Here is a 19909-nt window from a genome sequence, read left to right as displayed (position 1 = left end):
TCATAGAGACTCCTAGAGAAGGGACTATATGATTCCAACTGGGGCAGTGTCAGAAGACTTCACAATGCTGTGGCATTCCCACTGGCCCTCTGTAGGAGGCAGACAAGGGAGACATGGACCTTCAAGTCTAAAAAGCCATATAAAAACATGAAGGGAAGAAAGTCCATGGTGTTCAGGAATTGTGCGTGAAAAAATCAGTAAATATAGCAAGGTCTCAGGGTATAAGATTAATACATAAAAATCAACTATATTTCTATATAGCAGAAAAAAATTTAAAATATTTAAAAATCCATTTACAATAGAATCAAATAACAAAATACCTGATAATAAGTTTAACAAAAGACATGCAAAACATCTATTCTAAAAGCTAAAAAGTGCTGTTGAGAGAAATTAAAGAAGGCCTAAATAAATAGCAAGACATACTATGTTCATAAATTGAAGACTCAATATTGTTAAGAAGTTAATTCTCCCCAAAATAATTTATAAATAATGCATAATCTCAGCAGGCTTTTTAATATAAATGGACAGGGTGATTTTTAAAATTTATGTGGAAACACAGAGGACCTAGAATAGCCAAAAGAATTTTGAAAAAGAACAACAAAGCTGGACTACTTACACTAGCAGACTTCAAACTTAGCATAAAACTACAGTAATCAAGACAGTGCAATATCTGTGTAAGAACATATAAGTAGACCAAAGAAACAGTAGAGAGTTCAAGAATAGATCACACACCTGGACAACCGGTTTTCAACAAAGTTACCGAAACAATTCAATAGGGAAAGGGAAGTCTTTTCAATAAATGTTGCAAGAACAAACAACTGGATACCCGTACGGAAAAAAGGAAACTTGACCCCAGCTTCACACCATAAAATTAACTTGAGATTGGCCATAGACCTAAATATAAAAGCCAGAGATATAATACTTTTAGAAGAAAACGTAGGAGAATATGTTCTTAATGTGGAGATAAGTAAAGATTTCTTAGACAAGATATAGAAAGCAATAACCACAAAAATTTGATAAATCACACTCAACCAAAAATAAAACTTTTTCTCATTAAAAGACATTATGAAAATGAACAGGGAAGCCACAGGATAGGATAAAATATTCACAAACGTATGTCTGACAACTCATATCCAGAATATATAAAGAACTACTACAACTTGATAATAAAAAGACATCCCAGTTAAAAATGATGACCAAAAGACTTTAACGGAAAATTCACACAAAAAAAGATATATGAATGACCAATGGTCAAATAAAAAAGTGTTCATCTGTTTTAGTCAGTTTTGTGTTGCTACAACAGAAATACCTGAGACTGGGTAATTTATAAAGGAATGAGGTTTATTTGGCTTATGATTCTGGGACACCAGCATCTGCCATGGGCCTCCGACTGCTTCTACTCATGGCAAAAAGTGGCAGGCAGCCGGCAGGTACAAGCAGATTACATGGCAAGAGGAAGCAAGAGAGAGAGAGAAGGTGCCAGGGTCTTTCTAAGCAACAAGCTCTCGTGGGAACTAATAGAGCGAAAACTCACTCATTAATCCCCCCACCCCAGGGAGAGCATTAATCCATTCATGAGGGATCCACCCCCATGACTCAATCAGTTTCCAACACTGCCACATTGGGGATCAAATTTCCACATGCATTTTGGAGGGGACAACACATCCAAACTCCATCTACATCATAAGGCATCAGGGAAATGCAAATAAAACCCACAATGAGATACCACTATATACTCACTAGAATGGCTAAAATTAAAGACAGACAATACCAAATGTTGGCAGGGATGTGGAGTAGCTATAACTCTCATGAATTGCTGGTAGGGCTGCATACAGTACAACCAGTTTAGAAAACTATTTGGCCATTTCTTACAAAGTTAAGCAAATATCTATTTTTTGACCCAATAATTCTACTCCAAGATATTTAACTAAGAGAAAAATGAAAACATATGTTTACAAAACAATGTATACAAGAATATTCATGGCAACTTCATTCACAATAGCACAAAACTGTAAACAACCAAAATGTCCATTGATGAACAGATAACAAATTGCAACAAATTCATAGAACAGAATGCTGCTCAGCAAAACAAAGGAAGGAACATCAAATAAACTCAAGAACATGGATGAACCTCACAGATAATAAGCTGAGCAAAAGAAGCCAGAAACAAAAGAGTACATAACAAGAGATTCCATTATATAAGTTCTAAAACAGGCAAAACTAATCTAAAGCTTAATAGAAAAAATCAGAACAATTTTTTTTTTCCAGTTGGTGGTAGGGGTGGGAATAAAGGAGATTGGAAAGGGATAAAAGGGAAATTGGAGCAAAGACGCAAATATTTTGAATTGCAACAGGATGTGGATCACACAGGCATATCTGTTCATCAAAAATGTATATCTAAGATTTGTATGTAAATTTCAATTTATATACATTGACTATATATATATTTGTAAATGTATATCTAAGATTTCAATGTATGTAAATCATACATAAAAATAGTAATAATAATAATAATAATAATAATTGAATGAGAGGTGGGAAGTGAGTAGAGGAATAAATAAAACAAGAATGTTGATAATTGCTGAAGCTGAGTAGTGGAAGTTTATTATCCTATTCTGTTTACTTTGTAAATGTAAGAAATTTTCCACAATAAAAAAAGACAAAAAGAAAAAAATGCAAGCAAGAATACAAAGGATGAAATAGCAAGAGAGAGATTTTGACCAAGGTATTTGCACTCTATTTCCTATCCTTTAATGGTTACAAAGGCCGAAAATTACATAAGGAAGCCCCCAGTTTTGATTAATCTAATTTCTTAGCTGCCATTAACCATGAATACAAGAACGATTCAAATTAATCAGAACACATTGACTCCTTATCACTTACTAACAATATTTTTTAGATGATAATCCAAGCTACAGAAAGCATTAGAGACCTTTCAGTCAAACATTTTAATTTAAATATTAAAAACCAGGCTCCGAGATTTGATTGCTACCTACTTCTTCATTTCTCACACATTCAAATCCAAGCACGCTGTTTATGCCTCTGTGCTCTTGTCCTTTTACTGATCCCTTCCCCTGAATAACCTCCCTCTCCCTCCCCTTCTATCTGCCTCCTCTGCCCCCTCTGCCTTGCTCTTTGCCTGGAGATGATACATCTCTTTTCAAGAATCAGTTTAAGCATCACTTCTGTGCAGTCATTCATAGTACCCATAATACTTGATTATACTTATTTATTGATACGTGTGTCATGAGCTCTTTGAGGGCATTAACCATTTCTTGGTGGAACATAATGACTCAAAAAATATCATCTTATCAAGTCAATTTTATAGATTAAGACTTCAGAGATTAACTTTGTCCTCTCATTCACACCAGAGTAGCAGAGCTGGAACCAGAATCTAAACCTGTTGAGTGTATCCACTAAAAACAGTGCCTCATAAAAGGCAAACTGGAAATCATTATTTGCCTAATCTTGCAGTTATAAGTTTTTATACCAAGGGACACAAAGATCATTACATTAATCTATCCCTGTCTCATCTATGTATATTTTCACCAGTGCTAGACCTTTCTGTTTGTTAAACATCAACTATTATCAAGAAAAGAATCAAAGAAGACTCAAGCTTCTAATGCAAGGTATCTATAAATTATGTTTCTGAATCCTTATTCAGCACTCTGCAGTCCAGCTTCTTATTTACTCAGGACTCACAATAACTAACAAATGTCAAGGTCACGGAATCAGCAAATGTTCACAAATCTATACTTACCTGTAGTACAAGAAAGATCTAAAACTGCAATGATACAGAATTATGAACAGATTCAAATTAATGTAAATAATAATATTTCTCCAAGGGTTCATTAAACACCACCTAGTTCTACAAATTTAAAGAAGCTTATAATAAAAAATAATAATAATAAGGTAAGAAAAAAGGCACTTTACTAAACTGGAGAGGCTCCAGATTCTCCAAGGCACTGTAGAGACTTCCTGGTAAGGAAAAATGATTGTACCATGTGGTCCCTGGGAGGGGGCATCTCATTAATTACATCACCACCCCAATGGCCTCTAGGACTGAGAGTAAACACAAGGCTCTTTCTTAATGTCCCATAGTGCCCACCTGTGGGCAGCCTAAAAGATATTTTAAAAAGATGGTGCTAAAAATAAAATATAACCAAAAGACAAACGTTTTTAAAAAAAAAACTTTGCTTAAAAAATGTTAACAAAAAGACAAAGTAAATAAAGGGGCATGAAAATAAATAATCTGCTATAAAGGATGTGATCACTCAATCTTTAGCTCGCAAACAGAAAAATTTTTCCTAGCTCCCATCCCACTTCCTCATGACAAAAGCCATCTTTCCCTCCCATCCCTGGGAATGCACTCCTGGCCATGAAGATTCTTTCAAGGCCAGACTCAGGGTAAAAGAATGAGAAAGGAAATGATGACAGGAATCTCCTTGTCCACCTACCTAAGAGCCCCTTCCTCAGTTTTAGTTCCCTGTCTGAGGACTCACTTCTTTGCCCATTATCTTGTGTCAAAATTTTTGAAAACCTGAAACCAGTAAAAATATTACTAGGTGTCCTTTCAGTGCAATGCTGGCAGTGTCTTAGGGTCCTTCTGGGTCACCTGATTCCATAAGGGTCTGTGCCTTTTCCTGTCTTTGAGTGGATTATTTTACAACTTTGTAAATTATAGAAAACTGAAAGTAACGCAAATGATTCTCATCCATAAAAGTTGCAAAGGAATGTTGTCCTGTGGGGATGTAACTGATGCCCGCCCCCAAGAGATTATTGCAAACCTTACAATTTATTGCCCAGTGGATACTGACCAGTTACGCATCTATTAGTGAACTCATTTCAGAATTCTATGATTGCCTATATGTGCCTGTTCTTTAGTTCCTTTGACCTAGCTGTAAAATCTTATATGAGTTACATGAATGAGTTATATAGAATCTTTGACACACATTCATACTATATTTATGTGACAGTCATGATCACCATTTTGAAAACTGTCCTTTAACCTGGCCACACACAGGGATATAAGTTTATTTGCCTCACGAGAGTAACTGTTAGTTCTATGGAACATAATAACCCTTGCTTTCTTATACAGCATAACACAGTGATTGACAGAAAAGCCACTTCATTAAAACAACAAACATGAAATCGGGAGATGGAATAGATAATTATACTACAAAAAGAGGTTTAGAATAATTGCTAAAATTGGGCATGAAATTAAAGGCAAGCAATAATAATATAAGATAAACAGATAACATAATCAATTTGCCAGTTCATCAGGGGATATAAGTTTTTCCTAGTACTTGACTATAAGAGAAATATACAGTATGCTTACATTACAAAATCATTCAATGCTGAAAGAGTGGTTTTACAGAATATACAACGTCTTTCTTCACATGATCGTTTTTTCAAAAAACATCTCAACCTTCAAACAGGTCAAAAGCATACTATTAAACTGTAGTTTCCTTGAGGCACCTCTATGAGACAGTGGTTCTCAAACTTTAGTGTGCATTAGAATCACCTGGAGGTTGTAGATGACTGGTCCCCAAACTCATAGCCTTGGTTCTCAAAGTGTGGTCCTGGGATTGGCATCACTGGCATCACTTAGAGCTGATATACAGCCTGAGGTCTTTAAACCAAGGTCCACCGATAGGCTTCAGAAAGTCCATAAATGCAACATTTTGTGTATACGTACATTTAGTAGGGAGGGGAAGAGAATCCATAATTTCCTTCAAATTCTCAACCCCTGACTCCCCAAAACATTAATCCAGAGCATTCTCCAGCTGTGCATTATTATAATCTATGGAACTTTCTAACATGCAGCTAGAATTGAGGACTTCTGATATAGAACATAACGTACACCAATTTTCTTAACTGGGTTTTTGTTATGTGAACTAAGATGGAATTCTTTGGGAGTACTTTATGTGCAAGAATTTTTTGTTGTTGCCTAAAGGAAAATTCAAAATTTGGCAGGATTAAAATATTCTTCATAAGGAAGAATTCTCTTCCTTTCTTGAGGGGAAAGAAGAGATAAATATGCTACTAATATATTGGAAAACACCATGTGCCATAGTTTCACATTTTTATTTAAAATCTAAGTTTCAAATCTGGTAGGTTGATAAGCGGTGGGAAGACAGAGAATTGAGAGGAGGACTAAGAGACTAAACTATTTTAAACAAAAACCTCAGCCCTCCCTGAAACATTCCTAAACCAAAACTTTATGTAGCTTCCCAGTCCTATTCTACATAAGCCAGTATCCAAAATTTCTTCCAAAGGACAAGAGAAAATTTTACTAATCATTTAAGTTATGGAGAGCACACCCAGAGTCCTAGGCAGGAGCTGAGGGTGGCATCGCCTGCTGGGAAACAGGCCAGGAGCACACCAAAAACACCATCTGCTCACGGGTGGCACGCCACAGCCACGGCTGCCACAAAAGTAACTTGATGCCACAGCAGTAGCTACAGCTACTGTGCAGGAGGCCTGCCAGACACCCGACTGCAGTGACACAAGGAGAGTCACCAGCGGAGACTGGAAAGAGAAGAGGACATCTCTCTCCTCAAAGCCCACTCCAGCATTAACAGAAGAAGCAACTGCCCTACTGTGCCCCTGCTTTATTTCTGATTCTAGTAATTTCTGTCTTCCTTTTTTTCTTGTTCAGTCTTGATAAGTCTTTGCAAATTTTGTTGATCTTTTTAAAGAATCAAAAAAAAAAAAAAAGACTATTAAGTTGTCTACAAAGCACCATTGATGTAAATATTTTAATCAAACATTAACTTTATATAATTCTTTTAGGATATAATCATCTTTATATAGATTGTGTAACTGTTAAATATGTAATTATCATTCATTTTCTTTGACAGACTTTGTTATGGGAAATTGAAATCAAGCTCAAAACTCATTTCTCATTATGATCTAAAAACAAAACCAAAATGGAATCAAATACATTTTGAACTAAAAGAAATCATTTAAGTTATGGTTAATAACAATATTTGAATTTATTTTACTTGAGATTTGCACCCTATTGACTTCTAAACAGGTGAGGTGGTTTATAGATTAACCCACAGGGCCAAATAAGGTAAATCAAGATTAAAAACATACATACAAAAAATCTGTTCTAAAGGGAACAAATGGAGCAAAAGCTTTCAGGCACCAGAGCTGAGCACATCACAATACCTGCACAATAACTTAGGCTCTGTGCTTTATGACGGCTAATGAGAAAACAAATACATGCTAGGTAATATAGTTTCTAACAACATTCACGTACGGATATAAACACTTCTGTGCAACTACACCTGAATAGGATTTTTTTCAGTCAGGGACTGTCTCTTGATCAAATCTGTAAATCTGTATTCCTTGTGTTTTGTATATAGTAAACCTTTAATATATGCTTGTTGAATAAATGAATGAATCCATGCATGAGCTGTGGCTGGAAAATTGCAAGATTTTGTTGCGTACAAAGACCGTCTCACATAGTAAAGAGCACCTAATCAGGTGTGAGGTCAGAAATTGAGGTAAAAGCAACAAGTATCACAGGATTTGGGGGATGAAGTATATTGAATTATGTCCCCCTGAAACTCACTGAAGCTTGAACTGTGTCCCCCAAGTTTTATGTATTAGCAACTTAGCCCCCCCACTGTTACTGTTAAGATGGTGGGAAATCCTATTATGGTAATTGAAAGGTGGAACCTTGAAGAGGTGATTGCATTGTAGGATAGTGCAGTAGTGAATGGATTAAAAATAGTGGTCAGTGTCTCTCTCTCTCTCTCTCTCTGCTCTCTCTGCTTCCACCATCTTGCAATGAGAGACCCCTGGGTCACTGTTGCCACCACCAGATGGACTTTGGACTTTCCAGTCTCGGACACTGTAAGCAATAAATTTCGTTTTTCTTTATAAATCACCCAGTTCCAGGTATTTTCTTATAAGCAACAGAAACTAATACAGAGGCTTTATGGGATTTTTGAGTGTCATGAATATCATTCAGAGAAGTTTCACAGAGAGCTTTCCTTTATGTGCTAGAACCTATTAGTCAGATATTCCTCTGCATTGCAAAGCTATCTAAAACATAACTCATTTATACATATATTCATCCATTTATTCAACAAATATTTATTGAGAACCTCCTCTGTGTCAGAAGTATGCAGAGGCTACAGCAATAAACATAATGGTCCTGGTCTCTGTCCCCACAGATCTTGAGTCCAGTGGAGATAGATAAGTAAGGAGACACCTATAATGCAGAGGAATATGTACAATAATAGAGGAATTATTGGGCCCAGTAAAAGTAGGTAAGGGGTCACTCTCACCAAATTTGAGGAAAGTGGATGCTTCGTAGAGTGTTGTTGTTAGTCGTGGGACAGGAGCACGATGGAGAACAGGAAAATGTTTTAGGCAGTGGGATAAGAATGAATAAACGAAGAACTAAATGTTCAAGTTTTAAGGTAACTAAATTGCAATATAGCTCCTCTGATGAGACTCTTAATCTTCTGTAAGGAGGGGGTTTTTTTGGAATCCCATCTAGGGTTTCTTGAAAGCTGGCTGCCAAGGATTATCTTGTCTGGTCCTCCTTCGCTGCAGTATGAGTGTGCTTGTGCACACCAAAGGGTGGGAGCCTCCAGGCTCTACTGCTTCTGCCCAATAATATTCAAGTGGAAAATTTATTCCTTAACCTATAAGCCACCACTGTAGTATATTTCATCCTTGTGCCCTTCTGAATTTCCTTTAACCTGAGACCAAAATGCAAATCTTTTCATCAAAATTCAGAATTAAGATTATCAAATTAGATGAAAAAAATGGATTGTCAAAATGTTATATTTCTTTTCACTTAATGTAAAATTTGAAGAGATAACCAATCTTCTTTATTATTTTTAAAATCTGTTATCTTCTAGGGTAGTGAAAAATAACTAAACTGATAGGGTAAGATTCCATATAAGACCTACTTTTAATTATTTCATTTTCACTTATACACAGCAAAATAGACATTTCTAAGTTTTAAGAATAAAGCATACTAATTAGAAATGTCTGTTACTGGCTATTGCACCAATATGTCAATTTCTTTAAAACATATAATGAAACGTTCTTGAAAAACTGAATAGAAAATCATCTATCAATATTGCCTATTAATATCTAAATACAGCTATGGCATATACATCATGGCATTGTCATAGATGGAACGCTTGAGAGCAACTGTATTAAACAAATATTTCAAGCTTGCCTATGTGCAAAAGTATTGGGCTAGATGCTACATAGACCCAAAGATACTAAAGAAACATATATTCAATAAAGAGTTTATAATAAAAATTTATCATTGGTGGGTCAAATATGATACATTGTAGAACATTTTCAATAATAATGGTCGTATAAATGCAGATTTTAGAGAAGGAAACATTATAATGAAAATACCTTGCTTCACACATGTGAAATTAGAAGATAAATTTACATTTCTTAATTTTATCCATTCTCTCTATTAAAATGTTTTCACATGCTACTGCTAAAGTAATTTATCTCAAATGATAATATGGGTGTTATTAGTACAAAACATTCCAATTGGCCCATTAAAAGATTTACTTTACTGACAAGGTTTTCCATTTCCTATTTATCATTATACTCTTTTCTCTCAATTTTGTGGACAATTGCTTTTGCCCTTGGGAAACTTGTTCAATCTACTATAATTATCTGTATGACATATGGCCTCTTTAGCAAAACCTAACAAGAGAAATAGGCAGAAAGATGCAGAGAGAATGAAAAACGGCATTAACAGTGAAATCTAAATTTTGAAAAAGCAGCCCAGTTATGATGATGCAGTATATTAAATTTGGGGCTAAGGAAAGAAACACATTTTTAACAGGAAGTGACTATGAGGGGAGAATATGGTTTATCATGTTAGTCATTAATAGAGTTTATACAAAAGGAGAGGGTTGAACAATACACTAGAAAGAATTCTTTTCATTCATTCATTCATTCATTCCATATGTATTTAGTACATAACTAACAGTTTACACTAATCTACTGTTTATCTAATGGCACTCAAAATTTTTAGTTGGCACTCAAAATATTTATTGAAGCAATGAAGGAAGAGAGAAGGAGGAGAGAAGGAAGAGAACTTACCTGGACTTTAAAAGTCAGAAATATTTTGTATAAGCAGAGGAGGAGGACAGCAAGAGAACAGTAGCAAAAACACGGAGATGACAAATAATAAGATCCAATTAGTCTGCAATGGAGGATTACACAGGATAGTGGGAAATAAAATTAGAAAGGAATACAGATTACACTGAATCTTGAAAGCAAGATCAAAAGTGCAGACCCTGCCCTGAACGTAATGGACTTCCTCTTGAAGGTTGCTGAGCAAAGATGACATGATAAAAATCATAATTTAACTGTGTTCATTTGCAAATTAAAACTGGTATACAACTCGTACAGCAGAAGGTTAATGGTCAGAGTGGCTTAAAAGCAACACAGGGGCCAACCCCGTGGCTCACTCGGGATAGTGCGGCGCTGGTAGCGCTGAGGCCGCGGGTTCAGATCCTGTATAGGGATGGCCGGTGCGCTCACTGGCTGAGCGTGGTGCTGACCACACTGTGCTGGGGGTTGCGATCCCCTTACTGGTCAAAAAAAAAAAAAAAAAAAAAAAAAAACCGCAACACAGGAGTGGCTGACAAAAAAGAGAAGGACCTGTTAGTTGGCAAATATACTAGCTATCTGTATGAGATGACAAAGGCATAAAAAATGGCAGCAATAAGAAGAAAAATGTATTCTGTTGCAGGACCATGATATGCCAAGACTGGTAAAAAGACTTACCAGTCTTTTAAAAAGGTCCTTTAGTAAAGTCATATAATTTTCTTCATCTAGAGTCTTGCAATTTTTATTTCTGCATGTATCCCCCTCCCCACACACAGAGTTGTTGCTGCCATGTAAAAGTAATTTTCTAACTGATAGTTGCTGATATCTATAAGGTATTTATCTTTGCATATTTATTTTTACTTACCTTCTTACTGAGCTCTTATTACTTTTAATAGGCTTAAAGTTGATATATTTGGATTATTCAATTTGACAATCATATAAAGTACAAATGAAAATAAAATAAAACTTTCTACCTTTAAAAGATATTTATATTCCATTTTGTATCCTTCTATTACTAATCAGCTCCAATTTTTAGAACCATGTTGATTAACAGTGGTGATGGTGGCAATTCCCAGCTTGCCCTTGCCTTTCATAGGGCTACTGCCATATTTCACATCAAGGAAACAAAACCAGATTTGCATTATGGAAATCTCTCTCTGGAAGCAGCATTTAAAATCAATGGAATGATGGAAAGAGTTTAAAGACCAATTACAAGGTAACTGCAGTAATCCAGAGCAGAGATACAAATAAATGCTTATCTAAGGTGGTAGAGCTAGAATGGCATGGCCCAGGTTGTAGAGATATTGGTAAGGAAGAATTCATGAGCTTAATGCCCAGTTGAATTTAGGGGGTACAGAGAGACAAGAAAACTAGGATGACTTCTCAGGTCTCTGGCCCCACCATGCAATTGATTGACCAGGTTGGGAATACCGAAGGAAAAGCAAGACATCTACTCAGATCCAGCAAAGATAAAGGCAATTGGATAAATGGGTCGAGCATCACTAGCATAGAACTAAATGACAGCTTCAAGGGGAAGTTGCACAAAAGTAAGAAGACTAAGAGTGAATAATTGCAGAATATCTACTTTTGAAAGAACGGTAAGGAAGAAACTGGCAAAGGAGATGAAGATATTTAGCAAAGAGGTAAGGAAGAAGAGGTTAGTATGGTAGCATTAAAACAATAGGAGAGTTAAAATATTAAAAAATTTTAATATCAGAATTATATAGCTAAATAAGAAAGAAGTCTGAAAAAAAAGGCTAATTTGGTTTTCAGGAGTTTACTAGTGACCTTTTGGGGCTTAACTTCAACTGAGTGATGAAAGGAAGACAGAAGGAAGACAGATACAGAGGGTTAAAAGAGAGCGAGTTTTGAGAAACTAAAGGCAACAGGTAACTACTAATTTTACATGTTTGATAATAGAGGTGATGTAGAACATACTGGTAGTGAAATAGGACACGGGGGTCAAGTGACAGTAAACCCCACAGAGCTTTGAAAATAGAGAAAAGAACCGACTGAAGACCTAAAAACAGTGGATAATTAAGAAAGCAAAGACCTGGATGAGGGAGCCAGTGTGAAAATTAGGAACCCACTGAAAGGAAGGAGAAAAAAGAGAGATAGAAAATAAATATTTTTGAGGTGACAGAGATGGGAGAAGGTGCTCATTCCTGGGAACTGTATTTTTACAGTAAAGTTGGATACAAGGTCAAATGTCCAGATACTGATACTGAAAAAAACTTGAGAACAGATACTGTGGAGAATAGGCTAAAAAATCAAAATGACTTCAAAGTTAGATTGAGTGGAACCACAAGCCCAAATGAAGTTTTTTCAAAGAGTAATTTGTAGTGTGCCAAGTCAGTATGTTTGCTTGGTTTTTAGAAGCAATGCTCTCTAGTCTAAAGAAAGAAAAATGAGTAAGAAAGTGGGTGGTTGAGGAATAGGAGCCAGAGGCAGCAGAGGCTGAGGTGTCAACAACTCTGGGAAGCCGTCACTATAAGGGTTGTCTATGACGCACAGGGCACCAGACCCAGGCAGCACCATCCACCCAAGGAGCGCACTGAGATCCTACAGAGCAGGGCCTGGGCAATGTTTTATGGCTGGGGGAAAACAACCAGTGCTTGTTACATAATTTTAAGCTAAAAAATTACACAATTATGAAAGCATCAAAGAGGAAACAGAAGAGACTAATGCCTAAGGACACTGAATGCTTCTGGCACATGTTCTTTTCAACTCTAAAGATAGTCTGTGGCAGATGCAGAAAATATCCTGAGATGAAAGGTGAACAGGACACAGATATCCTAACTACCTGTAATGCTAGCCCTCTTCTAAAATCCAAATTTCCAAATTCATACTGAGAATTTTACTTTTTATTTATTTTTCAAAATTTATTATCATTATTATTTTTTACATTCTAAGATGTTAAGAAGCAGTTGGGGGTGGGGGAGGAGGATATGATGGAAGTGGGGCATGGTCAAAGCCCATGGACCCCTCCATTCTGGCAGCTGCTTGGTCATGGCTTGGCGGGATATGGACTTGGGGGGCATGGCTGAGGCCCTTGGCATCCACCCACCCTGGCTTGGGATCCCAGGGCACCTCCAGCAGTGGCCTGGTGGTCGTCACTGGGCTGGATGTGGATGTCAGGGGGGCACAGCTAAGGCCCTCAGCCCTCCCCCATCCCTGGTTTGCTAGCCCAAGGGGCTTCTGGTCCTTCTAGGTTTTATAGGTGTTCTTTGGTGGTATCTGATCTTTACTGATTAATATCAGAACTTCATCTCTGGTCTGTTGGAATTTTTTTTCTTCTCTAAGTTCTGTGTTGGATTATTCACTATTCCCACCACTTAACCTCTGCACTGGAACTAATTTACTGTCTTTTGATTACTTTTAAAATGGGGGAACTTTCTGTGGGAACCAGCATTTGAACCCTGTGGTTGAGCTAAATTACTGCTTTTTGTGGGAAGGCTTTTTGTGCAGCTCAGGTTTTAATTGCTAACTTTGTAAGCACTTCTGGGTCTTATGAAGTTGGACACACCTGGGTTGTGTGGAAACTCTGGTCTGGGCTTGAGTCATTTCAGCAACTGCACGCCCTGCAGTTCTATATTCCTGACCAGTCTCCACTGAGTGCTGCTTTGCTGACTGGAGGGCAGAGCAGCTGTCCATGCTGTGCCCCAATGTTCCCCGGGTGGGCCCGTCTCCCCCACCACCTGTACTCCAAACACTTCCCATGGGATGGGCCATGCGCTTGTCCCTTACAGTGACTCACTGGCCTCTGAGTAGCTCCTTTTTTCAGTTGTCTGTGGCCCCTCATTCCTATGTGGGTCCACAGCAACCCTGTTAGTAGTCTTGCTGGCCCGTGGGCCACCAACGCCCTTCTCTCCACTGCAGCCTCCAAGCAACTGAAAGGCACAGCTGCAGCTTTTGCCAGCTCCTGCTCTGTGCACTCACCAGATCCAGCCTTGAAATGGCCAGGGCTCAAAACAGTCAGAGTGGTCCTTTCTTTCTCTCATCATGACTTCTCCTGCCTTCACGAACTCTGTGGGTTTCTCCTCCTCTTCCCCTGAGCTCCAGTGGCCCCAGTTTGGTATTCATTGCTTTTTAATAGTTATAAATTGGTTGATTGTAGGAGATGGTGATGCTGGGGACCGTCTATTCTGCCATCTTGACCGAAAGTCCTCCATATTGAGAATTTCAAAATATTTTTTTGACCAGTAAGGGGATCACAACCCTAGGCATGGTGTTGTCCGCACCATGCTCAGTCAGTGAGCACACCGGCCATCCCTACATAGGATCCAAACCCATGGCCTTGGTGCTACCAGTGCCGCACTCTCCCGAGTGAGCCATGGGGCCCGCCCAATGTAGTTTTTTTTTTTTTTCCAAAATATTTTTATCCACTGTCAACCTTTAAATTTAATATTGACAATTGTAGAAATAGAGATGTGAACCAAAACATGAGAATTTGTAAATGATATGTAATTTTTTTATAGTAAAAAATCAATAAAGCAAAAGATACTTTTAAAAACACATCTAAAGAACTATTTCAAATCAGAACCAAATCGAAGCAACTTCCACTGAAATAAAACAAAAATATACAAAATTTCTTTTATTCTATTTTAAGGAAAAGTCTTTATGCTAGGAGCTATATGTCCCAAGTATGGATAGACTAAGATATTCATTAATTAAAGATTATGTTTACCGAGCATTTTGGGAGTCCCAAAAGGTAAATTCATTTATGTTGTGTAACCACAACTATGAAAAATGAAGAAAAAGACTGCAAGAGTAGACTTTTTACTACGTAGGAAGCAGGGAGTGGGTAAGATTTGGGACGTAGCTTCTTGAATGCTGACAATGTTCTATATCTTAACTTGGATGGTAGTTATACAGGTGTGGTCATTTCTTGATAACTTATTAAGCTGTACACCTAAATTATGTGCATTTTTCAATACAGATATTACACTTCAATTAAAAAGTTTTTTTAAAAGAACTGAAAAAAAACAAATGAATATGGTGTAACAGAGATTCTTTCTGGAAGTGTGGGACTGCAGGTAATCTTTTTTCTTTCTTCTAAATGTAATTTCCCAAATTTCATTATGAGAAAAAAATTCAACTTTATTAAACATATAGAGGTGATATCTTGTAATGAACTGATAATGTCTACTTTAAAAGAGATTAAAGAGGGAAATAACTATGCCCCAAAAGGAATGTATAAAGATATGTAAACCTGTATCCAGTTTATAAACACTAAACTAAATATTATTGAGAAGTCAAAAGAGTAGAATTAATACTGCAGAGCACAAAGTTGGGAATTCTAAAGATAAATTAATATAGAAAATCCAATTATACAAATGGGTGTATAACAGTTCTAGAATCACATACCTAAAAACAGAAAAATGGATCCAATTTAGAAATAATAAGGATAAGACAGAAAAGAGAAAATGCTAGGACTGTACAAATCATGACCAGAGGGGGGAAAAAAATCAAAGAAAAATTTTTTCGAGCAAAAGGTAACTTCAGCCTGGTTAACAAGAAAGGGCGGAGAGTATTTCTCAGCAATTATCCTTAGAGAATGACCCTAGACATTTATTGTCAAGTTTCCAACCTTTAAAGACAAGATCTTACATTCTGTCAAGAAGAAAGGTGGTATAATACAAGAACACCTTTAGACCTCATTTTTCAGATCTCTAAGAAGAGAGAAGCTAAAAAGAAAAAGAATTATAAATACAAGAACTCAGATAAATCTCTTTTATTAAGACACAGAGCCCTAAAGTAACGTCAGCAAGGTCCTATAGTGGCTAAGACCACAGGAAGAAAACAGGTTTTTAAAAGCAAATGGAAAGATACTAAGAGGTGAGAGGAAGATACTTTCTAAGAGAATAAAATATGAACATAGGGTAAAATTAAATTAACTTGCAATCAGTAAAACTTGATCAAATATTGTGAGGATAAAGGATAAATATAATATGTCAAAGTAACTTAAACAACTAACTATACCAACAAAGGTCAGTGTGGTAGATTTTAAATGACTACAAATTCTTCGCAGCTCCTCCCATTGAGAGGTGGGGTCTGTTTTCCATTCACTGAATCTGTGCTGGCCTCAACTTGATTTGCAACAGAAGGAATGTTGTGTGACCTTCAAGTCTAGTCTTCAAGATGGCCTAAAACTTTTGCTCTTATTTACCCTCTTGGAAACATACAACTGTTAAGTGGAGGAGCCTGGGCTCACCTGGAGACACACGGCCCAGAAGACAGGCAGCACTACCCAACAAACATGTGGATGAGGCCATGTAAGACCACCCAGCCCTAGCTAAGCCACCAGATGACTAGAACCACAAGACTAGCCACAGGCAAGATCAACAGAAGAAATGCCCAGATGAGCCCAGCCCGAATTGCTGACTCACAAAATTATAAGCAAATAAAACAGCTGCTGTTCTAAGCCATTAAGTCATGGGGTAGTTCATTATACAGTACCAGATAACTAATACAATAAATGAGAGAAAAATATGGAGATACATCAAGAACTGCATTCTTATCTCCTTTAGAAAGGAGTTCAATATTACTTGGTAAAAACATAAGTTAATAATATAAACAATTCACATGTCTGTGTTCAAATGATATTAGATATGTAAAAAAACACAAAATATTGGTTAAGATCATATTAGTTTAAAATGACAGAAAGTTTAAAATCTAACACAAAATATAAATAAAATGAGATAAAAAAGATAAACTAAGATAAATTTATAGAGAGAATAATATTGCAAGCCCATCACTGAAAATATTATACAATAAGTAACCAGATCCTAGAACTTGGAGTTAGAAAACCTCTTCTTCAAATCAAAAATCCAGTAAGTCACAAACTGTCAACCTAGAGAGTTTCTCAAAGTCTCTCACACATCTTATCACTTTTTTTCTGTCTTTTAATTGGGATGTTTAGACTACTCACATTTAATATAATTGTTGATACGGCTGGCTTTACATTTTAAAGGTTTTCTACATATAAGATCATCTAATCTGTGAACAGAGATAATTTTACTTCTTCCTTTCCAATTTGGATGCCTTTTATTTCTTTTTCTTGCCTAATGGCTCTGGCTAAGACTTCCAAAACTATGTTGAATTGAAGTGGTGAAAGCGAGCATCCTTGTCCTGCTCCTGATGTTAGAGAAAAGTCTTTTACCTTTGAGTGTGATGTTGGCTGTGGGCTTTTCATACATGACCTTATAATGTTAAGGTAAATAACTGCAGTAGTAAGAACATTACAACAGTATACTTCCAATTTCTCCTTTACTACCTTTGTTCTATTACTGACACACATTTCACTTCTGCATATAAACTGTCCCCTGAGGTAGACAAGCCTACCAGACATTTCCATTTGAATGCCTCAAACAGAACTCTTGATTGTTCCTGTCCCAAACCTACTCCTCTTCCCCTACCTCAGTAAATTAAACCATTGCTCACTCTGTTTCCTAGGTCCAAATCCTAGGAGTAAAATTTGATTCTTTTGTTTCTTTCATAGTCCATTTCCAATACATTAGTAAATTCAACTGTTACTATCTTCAAAATGTTAAGGTGAACCATATGCAAGTTCCAGCAATTTCATATGGTTCAACCTAATATATTCTGAATCTCCATCTCTCTATCTCTAGGACTCTACTTTAAAGTCACCATGATCCTTTGTCTAGATTACTTCAAGAGACTTCAAACTGGCCTCCTTGCATCCACTGTTGCTTATAGTCTATTCTCCCACAGTTGCCAGAATGATCTTTCAAAGACACAAGTCAGATTCTATCATTTTTCTACTTTTAAACTTCCAAGGGCTTTATGACGCAATTACAGTAAAAATCAAACAGTACGGTCTACAAGGTCCTACACAATTTGATCCCTACCTAGTTCCTGTCACTATCCCCCTCATTCTCTAGGTTCCAGCCACAGTGGCTTTCTTTCTGCCACTTAATTATACCAAACCCATTACCATCTCAAGGATTTGACATGTGCTGTTACCTCTGTGAAAAACATTCTTCCCTTACATTTTTGGATGGCTAGCTCCATTTCATTAGTCAGATTTCAGCTTGAATTTCACTTTCTCAGAGAGTCCTTGACAGACCATTCAAGCAAAAGTACCTCCTCCCCATCATTCTCTATCAAATTGCCCCAATTCTAAATAGCATTTACTACTACATAAAATCATCTTATTTGTTTACTTGTTTGTTAGATTTCTCCCACAGTATGTAAGCTCCACGAGAGAAGGAATCTAGTCTGTTTTGTTCACTGCATTTTCCCTAGTTCCTAGAACAATGCCTGGCACTTAGTAGGCACTTGACAAATATTTATTAAATGAATATTTTCCCAAAGCATCCTTTACTTCCCTCTGTTTTAGCGTTTACTATACTACACTGTAATTACCTGTCCCACCTAGCTGTAGTAGATACTCCATAAATATGACAGAATGAAAGAGTGAATCAGCAGATGTCAAAGGAGGATTAAGAGAAACAGTCACTATGTAATAATACTTTTAAAAGATTAAAAATACATTAAATAATAAAAGATGCATTAAATAAAAATTCTTCAATGCTGTATATGACCCACGGTACACAGCAAAAATTATATAAAGAAAAACTAACCCTAAAGAATAGGGAGTGCTATGAACTAAATTGTGTCCCCTTAAAATTCATATGTTGAAGTCCTAACCCCCAATGTGATTGCATTTGGTGATGAGGCCTATAATGAGGTAGTTAAGGTTAAACAAAGTTGTAAGGGTGGGTCCAGATCTGACAGAATTATAAGAAGATGCACAGAGAGCTTCTCTCTCTCTCTCTCTTTCTCTCTCTCCGTCTTTTTCTCCTTCTACTATGTGAACATGCAGTGAGAAGATGGCCATCTACAAGCCGGGAAGAGAGCCCTCACCAGAAGCAACCCTGTCAGACCTTGATCGGGAACTTCTGGCCTCCAGAACTGTGAGAAAATAAATTTCTGTTGTGTGAGTCATCCAGTCTGTAGGATTTTGTTATGGCAGCCTGACTACACTAATACAGGGGGAAACAAAATTTAGTTAATAATCTCAACACTCAATTTTTAAAACCATGACAAGTTAATGAAGATATATTTAAAATTCTAATGTTGAATAATATACCATAAATAAGATATAGATTCTTTGTTTGTTTTTAATTTTTTATTGTGGTATAATATATAAGATTTGCCTTTTTAAGCATACAATTCCATGGAATTATAGTCACAATGTTGTGTAACCATCACCTCTATCTATTTCTAAAACCTTTCAACATCCTAAACATGAACTCTGTACCCATTAAGCAATAAAGGAAGAAATAAATCCTTTCTTTCTCAAATACTAGCCATGTTCCTCCCCTCACAGGGTCTGTGGCATACCGTTACCTTTGCTTGTTTATGATCTTCCCTCTGTCTCTTCATATTGTTAACACCTATTCATTCATCAGACTCAGATGAACCTCACTTCCTTACAGAACTCTTAAACAGGTCAAATACCGGTCCTGATTATGAAGTCTTGAGGCACAATGCACTTCTTCACAGAACTTGTCACAGCTGTCCATTTACATTCATTTGTGAGATGATTTCACCTAACACTGGACTAAATGCTTTATGAAAGCAGGGCCAAGTTTGTTTCTGTTCCCCACTGAATCCCCAGTACCTCGTACAAGGTCTGGCAAATGAAAATATTTGTTGAAAGAACAAATAATGAGAGGAAGACTCATTTCTAAGATCTCCTCAGTCCCAAAATTCTGTCCCACTATGAATTAACTCAGAGATTTCTAGCACAGTTGAACTGTGCATT

At 36.7% G+C, this 19909-nt stretch overlaps 1 protein-coding gene across 2 annotated transcripts in view; it reads right to left on the bottom strand.

The window, feature by feature from the left end:
* The window catches only part of PEX7 (peroxisomal biogenesis factor 7), a 72973-nt gene that overhangs the window by 1350 nt on the left and 51714 nt on the right, over positions 1 to 19909 (bottom strand). Inside the window, exon 10 of one of the 2 annotated variants that reach the window (XM_063097518.1) lies at positions 10105 to 10207. The exons of the other annotated variant lie outside the window; for it this stretch is intronic. Within the exon in view, the coding sequence (XP_062953588.1) occupies positions 10112 to 10207 (96 nt within the window). The 3' untranslated portion in view covers positions 10105 to 10111. The remainder of the gene's footprint in view (positions 1 to 10104; positions 10208 to 19909) is intronic. 2 annotated transcript variants of the gene reach the window in all.

Source organism: Cynocephalus volans, chromosome 5, assembly GCF_027409185.1.
Source record: "Cynocephalus volans isolate mCynVol1 chromosome 5, mCynVol1.pri, whole genome shotgun sequence".
Taxonomy (NCBI): domain Eukaryota; kingdom Metazoa; phylum Chordata; class Mammalia; order Dermoptera; family Cynocephalidae; genus Cynocephalus; species Cynocephalus volans.
This window is presented reverse-complemented; position numbering and strand designations above follow the sequence as displayed.